At 45.8% G+C, this 20261-nt stretch overlaps 8 protein-coding genes across 8 annotated transcripts; 2 read left to right on the forward strand and 6 right to left on the reverse strand.

Moving 5' to 3' along the window:
* Positions 1–1886: 1886 nt before the first annotated feature.
* JR316_0003971 (Protein F37C4.5) lies at positions 1887–5656 on the forward strand (the record flags this gene model as incomplete). The annotated part of the gene is made up of 11 exons (XM_047889740.1): positions 1887–2074; positions 2132–2562; positions 2615–2727; positions 2796–3248; positions 3301–3431; positions 3488–3996; positions 4506–4528; positions 4577–4801; positions 4858–5006; positions 5064–5205; positions 5264–5656. The coding sequence occupies 11 exons, from the start codon at positions 1887–1889 to the stop codon at positions 5654–5656; spliced, it is 2757 nt and encodes a 918-aa protein (XP_047752114.1).
* Positions 5657–6239: 583 nt separating this feature from the next.
* JR316_0003972 (Protein sum2) lies at positions 6240–7770 on the forward strand (the record flags this gene model as incomplete). Its single annotated transcript, XM_047889741.1, has 5 exons — positions 6240–6259; positions 6315–6409; positions 6460–6487; positions 6550–6703; positions 6910–7770. 5 exons carry the CDS (start codon positions 6240–6242, stop codon positions 7768–7770), a joined length of 1158 nt encoding a protein of 385 aa, XP_047752115.1.
* Positions 7771–8530: 760 nt separating this feature from the next.
* Positions 8531–9112, reverse strand: JR316_0003973 (uncharacterized protein; the record flags this gene model as incomplete). Its single annotated transcript, XM_047889742.1, has 2 exons — positions 8531–8641; positions 8735–9112. The coding sequence occupies 2 exons, from the start codon at positions 9110–9112 to the stop codon at positions 8531–8533; spliced, it is 489 nt and encodes a 162-aa protein (XP_047752116.1).
* Positions 9113–9742: 630 nt separating this feature from the next.
* On the reverse strand, positions 9743–10398 carry JR316_0003974 (uncharacterized protein; the record flags this gene model as incomplete). The annotated part of the gene is made up of 5 exons (XM_047889743.1): positions 9743–9776; positions 9830–9956; positions 10011–10056; positions 10101–10182; positions 10262–10398. 5 exons carry the CDS (start codon positions 10396–10398, stop codon positions 9743–9745), a joined length of 426 nt encoding a protein of 141 aa, XP_047752117.1.
* An 869-nt stretch (positions 10399–11267) lies between these two features.
* JR316_0003975 (uncharacterized protein) lies at positions 11268–12887 on the reverse strand (the record flags this gene model as incomplete). The annotated part of the gene is made up of 8 exons (XM_047889744.1): positions 11268–11362; positions 11448–11688; positions 11746–12064; positions 12117–12337; positions 12400–12549; positions 12602–12619; positions 12679–12750; positions 12813–12887. The coding sequence occupies 8 exons, from the start codon at positions 12885–12887 to the stop codon at positions 11268–11270; spliced, it is 1191 nt and encodes a 396-aa protein (XP_047752118.1).
* An 849-nt stretch (positions 12888–13736) lies between these two features.
* On the reverse strand, positions 13737–15008 carry JR316_0003976 (uncharacterized protein; the record flags this gene model as incomplete). Its single annotated transcript, XM_047889745.1, has 3 exons — positions 13737–14338; positions 14400–14786; positions 14843–15008. 3 exons carry the CDS (start codon positions 15006–15008, stop codon positions 13737–13739), a joined length of 1155 nt encoding a protein of 384 aa, XP_047752119.1.
* A 454-nt stretch (positions 15009–15462) lies between these two features.
* JR316_0003977 (E3 ubiquitin-protein ligase hel2) lies at positions 15463–18058 on the reverse strand (the record flags this gene model as incomplete). Its single annotated transcript, XM_047889746.1, has 5 exons — positions 15463–16221; positions 16275–16530; positions 16588–17055; positions 17406–17644; positions 17696–18058. 5 exons carry the CDS (start codon positions 18056–18058, stop codon positions 15463–15465), a joined length of 2085 nt encoding a protein of 694 aa, XP_047752120.1.
* A 444-nt stretch (positions 18059–18502) lies between these two features.
* Positions 18503–18897, reverse strand: JR316_0003978 (uncharacterized protein; the record flags this gene model as incomplete). Its single annotated transcript, XM_047889747.1, has 2 exons — positions 18503–18670; positions 18727–18897. The coding sequence occupies 2 exons, from the start codon at positions 18895–18897 to the stop codon at positions 18503–18505; spliced, it is 339 nt and encodes a 112-aa protein (XP_047752121.1).
* Between the last annotated feature and the right edge of the window lie 1364 nt (positions 18898–20261).

Genomic DNA, 20261 nt, shown 5'->3' on the forward strand with positions numbered 1-20261 from the left:
TCAAATCCGTCGCCAAAGAATTCTACCATTACAGTTGACTTTTTCATAATGCATAACGTCATAATGCATATTTCTCATAATGCATGACTTTTGGGCTTGCATCACGTAGGGAAGCAGGGAATTGGCACCCATATTGCATATTGCATAATGCATGGGCTAGAGATGCAAATATGCATTATGACAATGGGTATAAACAGAGATTTTCTGTACATTTTGGTAGTAAAGGCCGACATCAGGCTCATCATAAAATTTATTGGGTGCATTAACGCACTATCTACACAATTTTGAGCCCTTCAGAGAACAATTTCACCCGTTTTCCCACATTATGGTTCACTATTTCTTCCCAATGCAAAAAAATACGGAAAAAATACACAAGTCACGTGAGAAGCCAGCTCCATATAACCGGCAAATGCAAAACAAAAATTGTACCAAAGATGTACCAAAAACTTCATCCAGCTTAGCTGCAGCAAAATCATGGTTAAATTTGACAGTTGCTGACTGGCTGCTTGTCTTTGATTTTGGCAAAAAGCACCCATTACTATTCCAAGGTAAGATACTTGCTCATTTTAAAAATAGGAAAGAGGATCCACTACTTTTAATCAATCTACACTTTCAAGAAAGCTAGCAAAGAGCCACAAGATCAACACACAAGCAAATTTCCATCCCAATACATTGTCTACAAAGCGAATGAGAGTCGTGGATTATCATTCATGTCACACATTTGGCTGAGGTCACCACAATGCGTGACTATCTTCGTATTGCATAATTGTCATAATGCATAGCTTTTGGCCGTTACAACCGGTATGCATTATGAAAAAGTCAACTGTACCGATATGGTGCGTTTCTTCCAAATGATGAAAGGCTGCTGCATTGGGCGTATTGAGTAAAATCTTGCCTAGTTTAATGCGCTCTACTCAGTCCTCGCTTTGATACTAGTACATAGTACTTTGTACCAAAGGATAAGGCGACAATTTGTAGTGGAGGTCTCATTAAGATAGGTATCCTAAGTCTTCACTAAGATATAAAAAAGTTTTTTGTACACCTTCACACTAGAGTATCTTGTCCGATATCAAGCCTGAGAGATACCGAGATAAGCCATCACTTTTTCACAATCATCATGAGCAATATGCAAGAGAGACTCGGGTGAGATGATCCGAGAAACCAGCCGATGTGGGCTATATACAAGGTAAAACACGCCTGTATTCCTGAGTACAAAGCTTGGCTCCCTGTGTTTTTTCGCTCTTCCAATAGCGACGTATCGCGTAAATATGTAAGATGGCATAACACTAACATTTTTGACATGGTAATTAAATCCAAGTTAAACGAACTACCTCAAAATGTGATGCAATACTACAAGTAACTATGAGGGCGACAGTTTCGTATGGGTTTCCTGATAATATGTTACTTTAGCGCCGTGGGCTGGATGTAGCCGTGGAAATATACATCATGGTCACCTGCTCGTAAAAGAATTTACCAATGTGAGGTAATGGATGGCAGCCTTTTTTCTTCTAGACCATCATGTGCTTGAAGATAAAGACTGATTTTGATGGACTCGGGGTAATTATCATGAGTTTGCTCAACTCCCACACAAATTACTTATCTTTTCTATAAGGCCCAATCTATCCCTGTACAAACGCAAAAAGAAGCGACATCGATGAAAAAAATTATTTGTATCCTACTTCCCGACACTCGTCGAAGAGCATCGCAATGTCATCAAGCAAAACGCGACTCTTCTAGATGATAGACTTTGCTATATTGTTCCGCATTGATTGCCTTTCAAATTGGCTTCAAGCCAAGCCTGCTGTGCTTTCAGATGGGAATATGAGACCTAATTTTTGGTATAAAATGTCCATCCATCCAACGGTCTTTGACTCTACACAAAAATCATGTCTCAACACGATAAAGGAACGAACACAATATCCTTGGTAGCTTCTGAAAATAGCAAAATAAGCAACATCAACCTGTATTCTGGGCGCGCTGAAATCACTAGGCTTTTCAAATTCGATATAAAGGCAGGCCAGAACAAGGTTACTATCTTGGGTCTTCCATGGTCTTTGCAAGATAATTCTCTAAGGTATTCAACTTGAGATTTATGTATAATATCTATCTGACTTTGATTGATATTATTCAGGGTCGAAGGACGCGGAAACGCGTCAATACATGATGTTGTAGTCGCAAAGACACTACCTCCTCCTCGCAAGTCTTCCAATACTATAGATAACACTCAGGCGCGCAACCCTTTGAAGCGCCGAAAGAAGGAACTCGAATCCGAGCTCGACAGCACCAGGCATGCTCGAACAGCTCTGGATAAGTCCCTAGATACCGTCGGTGAAGGCGGCTTTGAGGCGTCCCAGTTGGAAGGAACTCTGGATACCTACTTCAGGCTGGGGCGCAAAGTGGCCTTGCGAATACTTGATATCGAGAAAGAACTGCTAGAAGTCGAAGAACTGATCAAGCAGGAGGAAAAACAAAGGAAGGCCGCGCCTTTCATTCCATCATGGCAAGTGTCAATTGACGTCCACGGCAAATTTGATGAGAATGTTCGCGTTTATCTCAAATATGGTGAGCACTAAAACTTCTCATCGTTGAACCTCAAACTTACTACATGTTAAAGCTGTACGAAATGCTGACTGGACAGCGGCGTACGATATTCGCGTTTATACCCAAGCCAAAGAGAAAGCAGTCGCCATTGTGTACAAAGCCGTCATCACTCAGGACACAGGTGAAGTGAGTGCCTATACAAACTCCGAATGTGTTTATACTTCCAATATGGCTCTAACAGTTCCTTTGTATAGTCCTGGGACGACGCATCGTTGACGCTTGAGACTGCTCAACCTTCTTTCGGCATCCAGCTTCCAACACTTTCCCCATGGCGCGTTATGCCCCGGCAAACTACCATAGAATATCCATCGGGGCATGTTCGAGAACGAAGAAGATCACCGTCACCCCGTGGGAGAGCTCAATCTCGCTCGCGGTCCCCACGCAGGCACCGACGGGTGTCTCCGTCTCGTGACAGTACACTTAGTTTTCCATACTCGTCGGGGAATTACGACCGAGAGCCTGAGCTGGTGCATCGGACTGTTTCTGTCTCAGATAAAGGCGGAATTTCCGCCGTGTTCCGTGTCCCTGGTGTTATTAATGTGCCCAGCGATGGCGGGAAACATAATGTTACTATCGCGCATTTCGACGTGAATGCAGAGCTAATGTGGTTTGCAATTCCTGCAGTGGACACCAGGGCGCATATCAAGGTGTGTGTTTAGCCAATAATAGCTTCCATGTTTTGTTTTAATGGGTTGTCAGGCAAGAATTCGAAACGAGTCTGACTACCCATTTATTCCTGGTCTCGCAAACATCTATGTTGATGGAAGCTTTGTTGCAACAACCTACATCCCTTCCATCAGCCCACAAGAAGTATTCGAATGTCCACTTGGGTGAGCTTTAAACGTAGAGGCAAATTTAGTCAACTGACTGACGCTTAACTGAATAGGCTTGATCCTTCTATACGCCTCACATACCATCCCCGAGAAAAGAAATCTGCACAATCAGGTTTCTACTCCAAGACGTCGACGCAGTCATTCACCCAGCGTATATCGGTCTTCAATAAGAGGTCTGCTCCTGTCACAAACCTCAAGCTGATCGACCGAATCCCCGTCTCAGAGGACGAGCGCATCGAAGTCAAATTGATCAGCCCGCAATTGACGCCCGTGCCTGCTGCTAAAGCCGGGGGCAAAGCTGCTGCCGCTGCCAGTCAATCTACGGCTACAAGCAAGGCTCCTGGATCTCCAAGCTCTATTCCCGCTTGGTTGCGTCCCATACGTGTATCCGAGGGCGTTATGGCACAGTGGGATGGTATTGACGACCCGACTGGAGGCGCTGGTTTAAGCGCTGTCGGGAAAACTGGCAAGTTCAACTGGTTGCTATCGGTTCCGGCTCAGACAACCATTTCCCTTGTTCTTCATTTTGAAGTTAATTACCCAGAGGCTCTTGCCGTACAAGGTATCTGAGTGTGGTATTAGTTTCCTTGTGATAGACTTTCTGCTATTCTTTATTCAACCTTTGTAACTAACAATCCTGATATTCAATCTGATCGTCAAATTATCTGTGTGTGGGTAGAGTGAGAAGATACATATAGATATAGTAAGAGTAGTTTCTAAGTGTTGCATGCATGGGTAAGATCCGTGTATGTGGGTTTATAAGTTCTTCTACACCAAAAACATGTTGTAGAACGTGATCTATAAATAGCGCAAGCCTGACGCTTCGAAGTTTTATTTTTGGAGCAAACCGACGCCCACAATCTTCTAGAGTCTAAACGTCAAAAAGAATAAACGTGTTGTATTTTTGACTGTTTCTGGGTACACATATCATTATGTTACATCTGTTTCCGACAAGATGCTAGTACACTTACTCAAAATTTATGGATTATGTTACAACCGAACTAACCAATTGCATGCCTATGTTTCTCAACATGTCAAAGGTTTTATTGTATTTGGTAACTGTATGTACAGTTACGTCATTAAAACCAGAGTGGGTATGTCGTTAAGTGCATTTTCAACCTCTTACTGACAAAGTATAAAAGGCCTTCCAGTGGCGAGTTTGTACGTTACATACCACCACCACCCGAATCTGCTTTGCTATCCGACTTCAAATTGATATCAATCATTCGTATATAATGAACAACACCAACGAGGCCCAAAACACGTTCAAATATATCGAGGCCGCCTGCGGATTTGTTCCTGTTCCTGCGCTGAGTTCTGCAGCAGAGTTGTTGTGCCCGCTTGTACTGGCTCTAGAGGCTCTAGAGGTGTGTTGATCATCCTGAGCACCTTATTAAGCTATTCTCTAACGCGCAGGACGCAGGGCTTGAAGGAAGACACGCAGTGCTGCAATATTCTCGTCGAGACTGCATTAGAGATTGCCAAATCTATGAACGATAGCGCCAAAGAGATTACCAACCGAGGAGATAAGATATCCACCAACTTGATCCACCATATTAACGAGTTCAACAAGTAAGAAATTCGTTGTTAACCTCAAATAAGATTGGGATTTTGACTATTCCTATGTAGCACGCTGCACGACGTCGTACCGGAGTGCTATAAGCTTATGGTCCGACAGTCGACGCTCAAACGACTTCGGTGGCAAAATAAAAATAAGGAAGTGATAAATGGGTTGATAGATCGAATGAGGAGTGCTCAGACAAAGTTCCAGGTGAAGTGCTAGATGCGCTATCAGAACTTGGTCAGTGTAAACTAATATATAATAATAGGATGAAATACTGGGGATCAGCAACGGAGCCGACAACATAAGGACCGCAGTTGAAAAATACAGGAAACTGGTATCAACTCCAGATCCCATTTCGACTCCAGGACCCACGCGTAGACCAGCATCTACTGATTACACGCATACGACCACATTTGCTCCCTCTCTCGCACCTCCACCTTACTCTAAAGAAGAGAGGCAATCGATAGAATTGGAGCACATTTATGTTCCTTCGAACTCGAACGTCCAGAACATAGGGAATTATGAGGCTACCTTCCCCGGACCGATGGTCAGAGTCAGTACGAGTGGCATCGTTGTGGGAAGGGGTGCAATTGCAAGGAATATTGGGAATGTAACGACGACAGTGAGCTTTGTGTCGCAACCTGGCGAGTCCAACTAAGGATATAGTGGGGAACTTTTTTCGCCGTAGGTTCCAGATAGTTCTCGTTCTAAGAATTTGGATTGAATTTGGTTTGGTAGTCACGTAGCAATAGTATTGATGTATGGACTCTACTTGAGGCTGGAAACGAACATTTATGGCGCGTCATTTTTCAAGTCTTTTGAACGTCACTGAGGGTGCCCGGACTGCTTCAAGATATAAAGGTGATAGAAATCAGTAGTAGTCAAGTCTGAAGTACTCCAGCGACACCACCCCAATTCACTAGCAGATGAGACTTTGCGGAAGTTTTGGGCAATTTTCGCCTATGGCCGTGTCGATAATGAACATGTCATAACCACATTCGGGCCAGTGTCGAAAAGTAGCTTCCAAGGGTAGATATTCCGAGCCTCAGAGATCAACGTATTCCAGGAAACTATCAATGATGATAACGGAGATGTAAGGTTAAGTCGAAAGGACAGGCTGGTTGAAAGCAAGGCCTATCGGAGTTTAAAATTTCTCCCTTCCTGGTCCAAACACGTCAACACGCGTCTCCAGCTCTTTCAAGTTTCTTTCAGTTCCTTCCTTGACATACCAGTAATCCCCCATGGCTCTCAGTTTTATCGGGTATGTAGAGCATATCCCCCTCATGCAATCTTTGTGTTGACTCTATCTTCTCTAGGAAACCGATATCTCTTATTTCTCATTCGGATGTTCGCTACAGAGGAATTCTGGCGGGCATTGACCCGCAGGCATCTACTATTCAGCTCTCAAATGGTGAGTAAGCCGAGAAAACTCGAAATGAATGCATAATTACACTTCTGCAGTGTACTCTATGGGAACTGAAGGACGGCGGTAAGCCTTTGCAGCATTCTGAAGAAAGCGGAATCATTGACGGAGCGGACTTGCTTGCTCAGGCCTCCGAATCAATTCATTGCCCCAGTTCAGGATCCATATGCCTACATCATCTTCCGTGCTTCGGAAGTGAAGGATCTTTCGGTGGACGAACCCTCTGCTGCTGCTGCTGCGCCCCCGCAGCACAACGTCCATGACGATCCCGCTGTTCTTGGGGTACGTGCCCATTCAATTCATTTTGTCGTTTCCATCTTTTCGAAAGCATGATGAAGCCATTTACGGATGTAAAAACATAACAATACTCCGAGAGCGCTAAACCCCATGTGGAGTCTTCCGTTGCCTTCCTTCTGACTTCTCGTTTTTGCATTTTCCTTATGCCAGGTCAAGATGTAGATTGGTTACTGATCATATTTCTACTACAGGCTGGCGGACCTGCTCCCAAACCTTACGCTCCTTACCCCAACCCCCAACTCCCTGCCAATGGCGCACCGTCTCAACAACCTCAACCCCCTTACAATGCCTCTCAACAGGGTCAACCTGCCCTCGCCCCTGTCCCTCAACAGAACCAACCCGCGCCCACCCAAACCGGACAGGCCCCCACATCCCGCCCCGCCCAACAGAATGCCAACACCCGCCGCCCCAACCCCGTACACACCGCTGCCGCCTCCCTGGAGACGGTCGAGCGCGCGCTGGGCGATTTACGTGTAAGCGGTGGAGGCGCTCCGAACCATAGCGCACCCCGTGGTGGCCGCCGTGGCGGTCAGCGTGCTGGTGGTGGAGGGCGCATCGAGGGTGAGCTCAAGGTTCCTAAGACGGACTTCGACTTCCAGAGCAGCAACGCCAAGTTCGAGAAGCCCGCCCACTCCCCCGCTGGTACCAAGGCAAACACAGAAGATGGCAATGCTGATGGAAGCGAGGCAGACGCCGGCGACAAAGCTCCAGAGAAGGAGGAACCGGCGTACAACCCGCAGAAGTCATTCTTCGACTCGCTGTCGTCGTCTTCGGCCGGACCTGCATCGGGGCCTGGTGGGCAAGGGCACCGCGGTGGAGGTGGAGGCAGGCGAGGTGGACCCGGTTCCGGTCGTAACAGGAGAGAGGAAGAGCGAGAGAAGAATGTTGCTACGTTTGGCGAGCCCGGTGGTGTAGGCTTGCTTGGTCCCGGCAGCTACGTTGGCGGGTGGGGAGGATATGGTAGGCGAGGTGGCAGGCCTCGCCGAGGCGGAGGCGGAGGCGGTGGTCGCGGAGGAGCTAACGGACAATCCGCAGTGCAAGCTCGTGTATAAAGGCTTTGAACCTTGTTGCTGATGTTCATTGTTTTGCACGCCTATAAAAAGGAACTACCGGTTGGGCAAGAGGGAAACCCTGAGTTGCGTCCTCGTGGATTATAGGAGGTTGGCCTTTACGGCTGTTGTGTTTTTCTGGTACTTTCCGTATGTCTCGTCGTTCATCACTTGTTATTTTCATTGAGTATTCAAACGTGCGTTCTTAAATTAATGGTTTCTCATGGTAGGAACGGTGCAAGAATTCATGCAAATTGTTTTTTTCTTCTTCTTTTCTTCGCTTTCCCTTGTATTTGGACTGGAACAGCAATATTGTGAAGGACCGTCATTCGTAAACTCTGGGGATGATTCCACAGTCTACCATTCACTGATCGGCCTCGTTGGGTATATTTGCTAAATCTGGCCTGTCAACCATTGTGCGCTTATTGTGGATGGAATTGGGTTTAACACCCACAAAGACAAAGCTGCGTACATACTACACTTGTGTTGCGCTTGGCTTCAACTTCGATCGTGCTTAGGAGGCCTTAGGATAGGCGCTAATAATAACAATTCAGGACAGAGTCTACGTCGGGGCCACATGGTACGGTTCGTGGATAATCCCCAGTTCATTCGAGAATGATATGACTTATAGGATATCATATTAGGCCATGCATTATTTCTGATTCTACTATGTCATTGTTAAACGCTAAAGATTTGTGTTGCAACAAATGTTAATCTAGGAGTGCCGTTTCGATTCTGGATCCTCCGATTGTTATATGGATCTTTAGAAGAAATCCATATTGAAAACCCCATGGCCAGATTCCTGAGAGCCTGAACCGTACATGCCCGATGACGAGCCAAGTGCAGGGGTACCTTCACGAGATCTTTCTCCATGCTTGTCCTGGAATAAAAATAGCATGCAAAGTCAGTCAGAGTCACGTTTCCCAGTACATAGCTGACAGAAAAATCCACGGATGGGATCTTCGACACGTACCAGGGCAGCGGTGAGTGCCTCTGGAGCGATAATACCCATAAGATGTGCGACTGACTGCTGCCTCTCGACGGTGCCTACGTTGCCCTCAGGCACCCAGTGGATCGTGCAGTATCGCCAGAAGTAGTCCTGGATACTTCTCTTAGCGATCATGTTTCGGACACCACGCCATCGATACTCCAAGGTGCCAGGTGCGGCAGGAGTTTTTCTGTGTGGAAAGGTTAAAAATTCGGCCCAATTAAAGAGGTATGGGAGCACAGACTTGGGCGCTTCCAGTATACCCGTGAATCTAGTGAAGGCGTCGTAGATGAGGCGATCTGTCTCTGTGAGACCGTATCGGGCGAGAACTTCCTCTTTCCATGCGTTTTGGGACATGGTCAGCAAGGGGCGATGTCGTTGGTGCGGGGGATAAGACTTGTACTAGGTTAAAGAAAGTTTTGCAAGGGTTCTGCGTTTTATATACAAAATGACAGGCTGATGCCGGCATAAACATGATGTGCTACACAGCCAGCTGGAAGATGTCCCATTGTTTGCGCAAATACGGACACAATATATATCTGGATACAGAAATCGGATAATGCCAGTGACTAACCAGGTTCTATTCATACCGCATCAGAATGACTTCTATGTTGTGACTCCTCTCCTCATTTGAATATTCCCGTTATGGAATGGGTGGCATTTGTTCTTAGAATTTTACCTGGACCAATCTTCCAATTTGCTGTTGGCTGATGAATATCTGATTGGACTAACAATTCCATCTCCATCAGATGATCAAGGTTGGGTAACAGAATCCCTAGAAGTAGCTTTGCATAGGACAGATTTGACTCAAAGAATGCAGTATAGAGCTGGCCCAGAAAGAATAGATGAAGAGTCCAGACCACTAGCTACTGATGCCAGGCAGTATAGAAGCACTTTGAAGGCAACCAGTCTCATATGCTCATGGTGATAAATTCAGATACTGGCTTGTAGGCGACATCAAATGAAATAGAATTGATTAAAACAACCTCAACAGTAGCTAATGTCAGAAAAACTAAAGAAACTATAAGAGACAGTTGAGATGGTATGCCAGCCAAAGCAAATATAGTTCCTGACCTGCTTAGTCCCTTTATTGAGGCGATGACATCTGCTTGGATATTGTTGAGTAGAGGATGGCGGATTTTAATAGAGATCCTCTCGTCGTGGTCTCCAATGCCGCTGGACGTTTCCGAGTGCGATCCAACTGAAAGCAGGATTAATGAAAAATAGATAGGCTGTTATGAGTGGAAAAGCTCACCACTCGACATGAGAAGAGTACCGTTATTGTTGTGTCCAACTCTTCCCTATCCTCTACTTCTATGTCTATGTCATTCGGATCAAACCTCACCGGCAAGAAGCTAGATACTATGATTCTCTGCTGGATAGGATTTAGTGAGAGCCAGCCCTTGGCAATCGACGACTCTGGGTATCTGAAAATACCGAGTGAACAGAATATTAGTTGCTTAATCATATAAAGTGTAGACAGAGTGTGCGAACGTTTCAACGTACATCGCAGCGGTGCGATGTACGGATTCCTCTATCTGCTGATAGTAGTACGCTTCGTATTCTGGCGTGCCCCTCGCTGGTATCGCAGCATCCTTGGAGTCGGATTGGCGTGTGGACTCTTGCTGTGCGCTGGTTGACATGGTGGTTTGTGTTAAGGAAATGATCCAATCCGCACCCACCACATTTATTTCTTTATGTACGCATGACAAGGATAGGGCCGAGCAGCCGCCAGGCGTTCTATAAATGCTAGCATCGTCCCGTTCATCTGCATGGATGGTAGCTCTTTATTACAACCTTCACACTTAATTTATTTCCAAAATCTCGTGCTTTCGAGGATGTACTGGGATACAAGAATATCTTGCAAAAGCCTTATCTTCGACTCGATAACTCGTATTTGGGCAATAACTAAATCTTCGGTGCCCGCGGAAGCGGGGCCCCGTGTGTGGCGCTGGCGACTACCTCATTGCAAGGATTCTATAAAAATACACCCATGCGTCACTTGCTAGAGACTGGCCGTTATCCGGTTACTTATATAGGACGCCACAGGAACACTGCTGGTTAAACCCTGTGTCAAAAACCGAGATAAGATGTCTTTGGTGGAGGTTCCAACCATCAATTCTCCGCAATAGTGGCCCGCAGTAATCAATACAAATGGCTTATTAAGAGTTTTTCCCGTTTTAACGGGCCAATTAGTAAATAGCACGTCATCTTCTGGGGAAATAGGAGGACACGACGGAATTATTCCGGAGTATGTAAGTTGTGGCGTCAGGATGGTGTTGTATGAATTGTAAACAGGTCGAATTCGCAGCGTTAGCCTGGTGTTCCGAAAGGTATGTTTGGATTTGATGTTTAGATATATATGACAAGCGCCTATTCAAAGCTAAACTGGCAGGCGCTTATTTGACGAAAAAGTTATGGGGAGAATACGCTACACCATTGTCCCGGGCAGCAAAGCAGTGCACAAGTCTCAGAGGCACCCGATGTTGGGTTGCTGTACAGCCTGCTATAGCTACAAAGTACACGATACATGCTGGGTGACCTGTACTACAATATTAGATACATTCTCTTGGGTACGATTATTTGTGGGAAGCCAATTAGTCCAAGCTTTGAAAAAGACATCGAAAAAAATCAAACACATGATTAGATCAAAAAATAGAGCGAAAATATCATCGTCAAGATTTAAATGCACCTTTCTTGCGTCCGTGAAATGAAGGGGGGCTAAGTGACGTGAAAGGCTCAATAGTAGCTTCCTCTTCCCTTTCAATTATAAAGTCCGGCTGATAAGGAGAGCTTCCTAGACCCCAGTGGATTGACTTGGGCCGAGTTCGAGCGTCACATGGGTTATGCAGCTTCTCATCCTGATCTTCGTCGTCTGACATGCCAGGTATAACGGCTAAAATCTTTCGGGAGATCTTAGACGTTGCAGGGAGCTAGAATGTAGAATGCATGAGGTCTGTCCCCTTTGCATCGCAGTTAAATGAACATACTCCATCTGGTCTCATTTCTACTTCAGAAATTTGTTTCTTTGGCGCGTCGTGATGCCGGAGAGGAACCTCTCCCGCTGAAACAAGGGTGCCTTCGTCATCTGAATCAGGATCCTCCCGTTTAACTTTAGGAGGCTTCCTGGGCACATCCTTCTCCGGAACAGGAGGGGGTAGCTGTAAGGATTTGCGAACGATGGCCCGTGGTCGGCTTATCACCAAAGGCTTAACAGGAGGACTACCTGGTGTACGGCTTGGACCTGCCACTGTATTGCGGCTTGGTTTGAAGTGCTGAGATGACAGTAGCTTCCGATGAGATTTGGCGCTGGTGTCGAGATGACATAATTTCTAATAAATAACAAAGAAAAAATACTCACGTAGACCCAAGAGATGTCTGAGTGCCAGAATGCAACGAGGCCTGCTCGTTGCCACCGTGTGGAGAAACTGAAAGGGGGTCGCCTAAGAAATTTCTAGACAACGTGCCCGAAGTGGAGTGTGAACGAGTGCGAGGTTGAGGCATCAACTTTGAAAGACAGAAAGTGGACGTGTACAGTTGGGATGGAGGGGGTAAGCCACTGCCTGAGTGACTGTGGACTCTCTTGAGAATAGAAGTTAAGAAGATGTTTGGGGTGGCACTTACTATCACCTACGTTTTCATACCCACAACGAGGCCATGTACATCACGTTTGATGTGGACGAGTCTAGAAATTCTCGGGCGATTGCGGCGATATCAAGTGCGCGGTCCTGATTTCTGAACAAAGGGCACAGACGGTGCCTTTCAGATCGATGCCATTGATGGAGTTTGGTAGGCTGAAAGTATTAGAATTGTGCTATGCTCCCATACTCCTGATTACCTTCATACGAGTAACGTATTCTTTATCTAACAAAGAGAAGATAATCACTTGTAAAACGAGTCTTGTTGGATAGAATTGGCTTTACCATTGACCAGTGACCACGTAAAAACAGTTCTTCATCATCAAACCCAAACACCATCATGTCGTCCTTTGAAATCTATAAGACACATTACACTCGGATATCATGAATTATACCTTTTACAGGAACACAGAACGTACGTGAACAAGCTCGGTGGTGTTGGTGCATGACCTCGCCGAATGCAAGTCAACTTCCAAGTTGTGCCTCGGCCTCATCGGTGAGAAAAAGGATTGCCGATCTTTAGTCACATGACTCGTGTGAATCCTGACTTGGTGCAAAAAAATAGAAAAAAAGGAATCGAGAAAGGTAAAAGACTTGCTGTGTGCTATATGTCTTGATATTCTTGTTGTTCATATGATTGAAGCCTCCCCGAACCTGCATGTTACTCAAATATTTTCAAATTGAGCAACCACTTTTACAAGGTGACTGCTTAAACTAACGACAGCGGGACACTCGCCAGCCTGTTCAGGCTCGTCTTGCTCAGGCTGTGAGGCCTGAGTGTGTAATTGTGTACCGCTCGCTTCCGGTTTTGAGACCACATATATCTCGTAATCTGGAAGCGTTCGAAAGATCCATGAGTGAGAGATACTCTGAGTCAATCTCAGAGCCAGAAGGCATTTCTTTCCAGAATGGGAGAGTTAATGTTGGAAGCAAGCACGGGTAGTAGAGTGCGGGAATATATAGACAACGTGTCGTGTTCTGTGGTGCTATAGTGACTGATAGCGTGTAACTGTAACAGTCCAACAGCATCAAGAAACAGTATCAGCCAAAGAAATTCCAGCCGACAGCTGCATTCAGAACTCTTGACTAGTTTTTGTCCAAAGACTATCCTCTTGTTCTCCAGCTGGAGAGGTGGGAGTTTTTATATTCCAATCACTATCTTGATCTTTAACTCTCTCTTATTCTCCTGCGAAGCTGTACGTTTGTAGACGATGAATACAATATACTATAAGGGCCTTAATCGTCTTTTTCCCATTTAAAAAATCTTCTCCGTCGGATTCAAATAAAGCTAAAAATATTTGGAATCATCGTAAGATATTTGGTGAGATAGGGATTTGAGATGCTTAAATAGGCTCTATACTGTGAAGAGGCGAAATGGTTCTAAATGACAGTCTTGAGCGCCTCTTGCGAATGTAGATAGCGCCAAGGATGCATGCAGTGAGAATAGCCAGACCACCAATGATCCCTCCTACAATTGGCGCAATATAGTGAGCCTGATTTGGAGAATTTGGGTGCAGCGAAGGTGATTCCGCTTCACGTGGCATATTAGACGTGATCGTGGACATTGTACTGGTAAAATTGACGAGAACAGTGCTGATAGTGGAGGTAGAAATTCCAAATATAGAGTTAGAGATAGGTGTCGTAAAGGAAGGTGGGGTAGAAGTGGAGTTCGTAGTCGAGGATGTGCCATTCTGAATATATATGCCATTAAGAGTCAAGGGTGTGGACTGTGAGTTGCCATTGAAAGTGACTTGGAGGTTGTGTATCCCTGAGGAAAGAAGGGGTGTTTGAAAAAAGATTTGGTTGTACAGGTTTCCGGTGAAGCTTGCCAAAGATCCATTAAGTAAGAACATGATTTCATCACCGTCGTCGATGGTATAACTCCCGCTCGAGGTAGCGTTGGGTAGGCGCTGATCGTAATATCCTATCCAAAGAAGCGTGATACCTAAAAGTCAATTGAAAGTCAACCAAAAGCATTTTATTCTTTTGCAAAATACGCCACATACCAGAAAAATTGAACTGAAATGTCAAGCCTGGAGTAGAAGTCACATATCCAAACTCAGATTTTGACCAGCCAGGGCTGAATTGCATATTCGGCCCCGGAACATCCATAGTGAGTAATGCCCCGTCCAACGATACACTAGAGGAAGGCAAATAGGAAATTGCGTCAAACCAGAACATCCTTTCGTTTGAGACATGAACGTTCAGGGTGATAGTATGCTCTACTTCATCCAGTAGTACGTCTTGGTGGCAGAGTACGAGCCTGCTCTCTGCTCCAGCATAGGTTTGAACGGGAATGGCAATGCTGTCCACGAAACACTCCCAAGAAGGGTTCGTCACAGGCCCAGACACATTGGAATACTGTAAAGTTCCAATGATTTGTACAGAGGTTCCTTCGGTTTAACTCAAAATCAGAAACGAAAAATAGTGTGCGTCGAAAATGAGAGACCTTTGAAAGCGTAAGAGAGGCTAGCATCTGTGGCAACTCCATGCAAGGTGTTCATGACAGGCAATCCAAAGGTGCCTACTGTATCCTGCGAGCCATGGTCTGGAATCCATGGCCCAACATAATTGATGGCAGGGTTGGCATCATCTACAAAAATCCAGTAAGACATGTTGTGCAGTATTACGGACAACTCTAGGGGAATGAGAGATGGAACAAGTTTCTTTTTGCAGGGGTTCCAATTTGTATTCAACTGATGAGTTCGATCCTCGCTGATCCTCACAAGTTTGATGATGCGAGTCGCTTGATGAAGGCAAAACTTGGAAGCTTGACCTAGGAAAGAATACGAAAATTTCATCGAGACATTTTGCAAGGGTGGAGTACGATGCAGTCTATGCTTATGAGATGCTTCCTCCTTTTACTGGGGATCTCGTCTGCCTACCCATGCTGTTCTCCATGGCGACTTGGTATTTCATGATCCAAATACAGCTTCCCTACCTTCACAGATGATGTCAATCCATAGATATCATCGAACAAATTACCGTGATACTTCGTCAATCTCGGCGCCAGTTATAATAACATCCCAACAGATAGATAGTCCTCTAGTGCCCATAAGTCTCATATCTTTACGTAGGGAAAGATCCCAAAGTGAAGAGTGTCTGCTTCTGCTTCCCTTTCGACTTCTTTCCTTTTCCTGCCCCTCCCCCAGTGGTGGCAGCATCTCCAGGACCTGCAGAGTTTGTACCAGGAGCAGCACTGCCTTCACCTTCTGTCTGTGTAGTAGGACCTGCACCCCCACCTGAGCCCGAACTCCAAGCAGCGACAGCCGGGACTCCCGACGAGCCCAAAATATTCTTCAGAGAGACATTACCGCTGACCTGTGGCTTACTCCGAGAGTTCGCCGAGCTCGGCAGCTCCGGGAACAGCGCACTCGACAACTTCGGCGGCGGGGGTTGTTTGGAACCGGCACTCTTCGACACTCGCATATTCACAGAGGTCGGTCCAGGGTTTGACTGTGACCGCAGAGTACTGGGCTGCACTGAGCTTCCGGACCACGGTGTCGTGCGCTGAGCCTGGCGGAAGGAGGGTGCAAGGGGCTGCGATGACGAAGCTGCGCCTGCACCACCGCTGGTAGAAGCGCCACCGCCAAGCGCTGGGAAACGTTCTTGTGAGGTTTGAGGTGTCAAAAGTTTGGGACGTGGGGCACCAGTGGATGATCCGGGAGCTGCATTATTGGCAGCTAATGCCACACGGTTCCAGACTTGTTGGCTTTGAGAAGAACGTGCTGCTGTCGAGTGTTTGGCGTTTAAGACGCGGCCGGAGGTGATACCTGCGTACCCTGTCCCGAAAGAAACAGGTACGAGGTCTGGAAATTGTCGGCGTTGCTTATCGACCATTAGAAAAAAGTTTATAAGAGTGCAATAAAAATTGTAGTTACCTCAATGGCAAATCCATTCCATGATTCCAGCAGGTCCCGTTTCTTTTCCTCTTCATCCAGGAGGTCGACAAAAGCGTTAATGATGCTGGCGGTGTACTCGAGATTCCTATCCAAGACATTCCACACAGTCAATATCAAATCGCGGGCACTTGTCTCTGAGAATCGATAACCACGCGTTGCAGCTCTAACTGCTGGAATCGCTGTCGTTGGATTGGGTGCTAGTGTGTTTAAACGGGTTAAAAATGCGCCATGGCGCCTAAACAAAGATGCGTGAGGTTAGTAATACAAACGATATGAACAAGTAAAAACTAACTCTAGATTGGCAGGATCAAGACTTTCCGGGGTAGGTTGTGGGGTTGAGGGTCTAGTTTCAGGACGTGGTGGAGGCTGTCTGGATTGAGCAGGGGTAGGTCCAGCTTCAGTGGTAAGGGCCCCTCCGAACCCATCCCTCCTTCTGTTGCCCCCTGCGGCCGGGCGCGGAGGAACTGAAGTTGAGGGTTGCGGTTGTTGTTGTTGCGGTGGAGGTTCGCGATCGCGATCTCTGTCTCGTCTACCATGTCGTCCTCCATATCCAACTTCTTCGAAAGCAAATTCTGCTTGAATTCTCCTAGCATCTTTTTTGTCTCGGGCCGACATCTCCCCACCGTGAGCCTCCACCATATGCGCTTTGAGATCGAGAGCAGTGTTAAACACGACGAACTTTCGCGCTAGGCAATCAGTTTGAGTGCACGCAAAATGAGCAGTGTTGAAATGCCGTTCCAGAGTCTCGTAGTTCAGGAAACTAGCATGTACTGTTAGATCAAGACTATCAAAGCAACAACAGGCTTACTATTGGTCCCTTATCTCATTCCGTTTGCAGACGAAGCATTCCTCATGATTCTCTCGCATGTGCTTGTATAACTCATCATCTCCGAAAAAGCATTCACGACAGAAAGCACATAAAGGATGAACTTCCATCTCAGGAAGATCCCTAGAATTCCCTTTATTTTGCCGCATTGAAGGAAGATGGACTGCCAAGGCAGCTGGTGTGTAAAGTGTATGTTCATGGGTAAAGACTTTCTTAAATTTGATACATAGGTCACTTAACGCGACATCAGTCGTTGAAGATGTCTGACAAAGAAATGGACGAACCACATCAGTTTCCCATGCATTGCGCGTGCGTGTAGCTTGAGATCGCCCCATCCTGTCCCAACATAATCGCATTCATCATCGGCGCAAGTGAATCTCAACAAAACAAGGGTTTCTTCCATCATCTCCTGGGTCTCAAACGATACTGATAGTTTGGCATCCTTGAATGGAATTGATTCAGGTGTGAATGACGAATAGGGATCTTCGCGCGATTTCGTGAATATGACATGGTTTTGAGGTTCCTGTGCCAGATTAAAAAATTTATTTACAAACCAATGAATGTTATCACAAACCTTGCAGAAAGTACAGTCTCTCTTTTTATACAATGCCCGCAATCTAATGGCGCAAATATGACAGGTTCTGTGATTGCATTCCGAAACGGCATAGTACTTGACTGGTTCAGCGCAAATGAAGCAGATTTCCACATCCCCATCTTCGGATAGGGCCACGGCCGCTAGTTGTTTGACCGGTACCTGACTATTCTCGCCTTCCGCAACGACGACTTCTTTCCCTTTCGTATTGGTGGCTGGGCGAGAATTCCGATTAGATTCTCGATTATTATTGTTCCCTCCGCGAGATCTGTTTGCTCGCTTGCCTGTTCCACGACCAGATTCCGTGGTGGCTGGACGAGATTGAGTGGCGACTTCTGCAGACATACTTATTGCAAAGAAATGGGGTTATAGGGTGTTGGTCTAGTTGAGAGCAAAGGTTTCCCAAGAGTTTCCGATTTATCGTTTTGACTTTCCAGTCGTTCCCTCAGTCCGAGTGATTGCGAAAAGAGTCACATGATGTCGGTCCCGAAATATGATGACCGTGCCGTTCGGCACGGAGTGTCAATGTGAGCTGTTGAGCGACTCGGACTTGACAGTCACAGAACTCAAACTTGAACCGCGACGTTATAGACAATGTACGTTCGTTTCCAAGTTATTCATTACCATATTTTTTTGAGAGAGTCTGATTGACTATTATCAATAGAAATGGTGCAGGCAGCATCTGGGCACATCGCAAGTTTTCACTAACTCCTTAATCCTATACACAGCTATACACTCATGCATTATCCAATACGAGTATCTGAGAATCTGACATATAATTTTTTTAGTTTAAGTAACACAAGAGGTGCTGTCCGAGCATCTGAAAGACACTACAGGCCCTCCTGTGTTGACACGGAAGCACGTTCCGGAAGCAACCTTCGCAAATGAAACCTTTGCTGACGAAGTACATCCTGAATTCTCATATAGAGTGACACAGTGAGTTCCACCGCCGGAGATCTGGAAATCAGTCGATCAACTAATGGGTTTTGACCTTACGATCAATATAGGCATACCTTTAGTGAATGTCTGCCTCCAAAAGCACGGCAGCTTCCATCACACGGCACCGTGTTTCCTACACTGCCTGTGCAGTCCGAACCTCCATATGCAACGACGGTAGCTGCCTGAGCGGACGCAAAAAGCGTTGCGAGGAAGGTGAAGGAAGCAACAACTATTTTGAAGTGCATTCCGATGAAATTGGCTGATATGTGGTGCTGTTCGATGGAACGGTACTGTTTTTTGACATAGACCTGTCGTTCTCTTTTATATGTTTCTGAAATTATTGTCTGATGGTCACCAGTTTGACTTTGGAAATGAGGCCACCCTTGGTACCCGACATCCACAATGCCAAGGACCTGTTTGCTCGGACGCTCCACAATTATACAGAATTATACTGGTCGGGAAAGTCATAATATACGTCGAAACTGGGTCTTTAAAAGTAGAAATAGTCATCACAGATGATACAGAAGACTCCAAATTGCCGAATTCGAAATTCGGCTCAGAGGCCATCAAGTCAGTGATTGACAGTTCTATGGCATTCGCCGATAGTTGACAGGCAGGCTCACTGCTTTAAAATATAAAGTGTACAAACATCACCCTCAATTCGACAATACAGGGTAAATGTGCGGGTTTCTCGTCTCTCTGAGTTATGTCATATTGGGAGCACCTGATGTAACGTTGGCCGAGTCAGAAGATACGTAGGCTGATCTTTGACTATAGTTAATTGTCAAAGATTGTCAACCTCTTGAAACTGCACTGTTTGCAGATCAGCATCACGGAGAGCCTCGGCTATTTCTCGGCATGAATATGGCAGTTTGGCTTCTCACGACCATTGTGGATCCAAGTTAGGAGGTGAGAACAGAGTCACCCACAATAAATAACAAGGTTTATGTTGTTCAGTAGATAATTCCCACTACTGTAGACCAGAATGTCTCAAAACATTGCCAACTTGCTTTACTTGAGATTTATGGCCACCTCCAACGCATTGATTCCAATTAATTAGCGTCAGCCAAGCGTTTTAACGTTGTTTACTCGTGCCTTCGAAGTTGTGGCTAACCGACCCGGTCCATGACCCCCAAGTACTCTGGTCATTCACTGAGGTCTAAAGTCCATCAGAAGCTCAGGTTGGGTGGTTTTCGACTCAAGTCTGTGCACGTCCTGGAGTAATAACTCATACACTAAGTTGTCATTTGATTACTGAGACCAGTTGTATAAAAACATATGTTCTACGCAAATTCAAATTCAAGTCAACGAAGCGAGGACGCTTTAAATTTTTCTCTGCATCCAAATGGCATGTAATTGGCGACCGGCTCATTTGCCATTGTAACGAAGAGTATCTTTTTTTATTTTTTAATTCAATCTTAATATAAAATCAAGCTAATCCATGTGAAAGGAAAAACACGAACCAAGGACCAGCGTTTCACACATTTTCTGCTTTTTTGTATCTAGGGGGAAGTGCCTCTAAAGTTTGAGAGAAGAGTAGCCCGGTTGGTTATAAGTCATATTGTACAGACCCAAACAAACAGGTTGTCCGAGTGGTCCTTTCCATTGA

This window comes from Psilocybe cubensis, chromosome 3 (assembly GCF_017499595.1).
Source record: "Psilocybe cubensis strain MGC-MH-2018 chromosome 3, whole genome shotgun sequence".
NCBI lineage: Eukaryota > Fungi > Basidiomycota > Agaricomycetes > Agaricales > Agrocybaceae > Psilocybe > Psilocybe cubensis.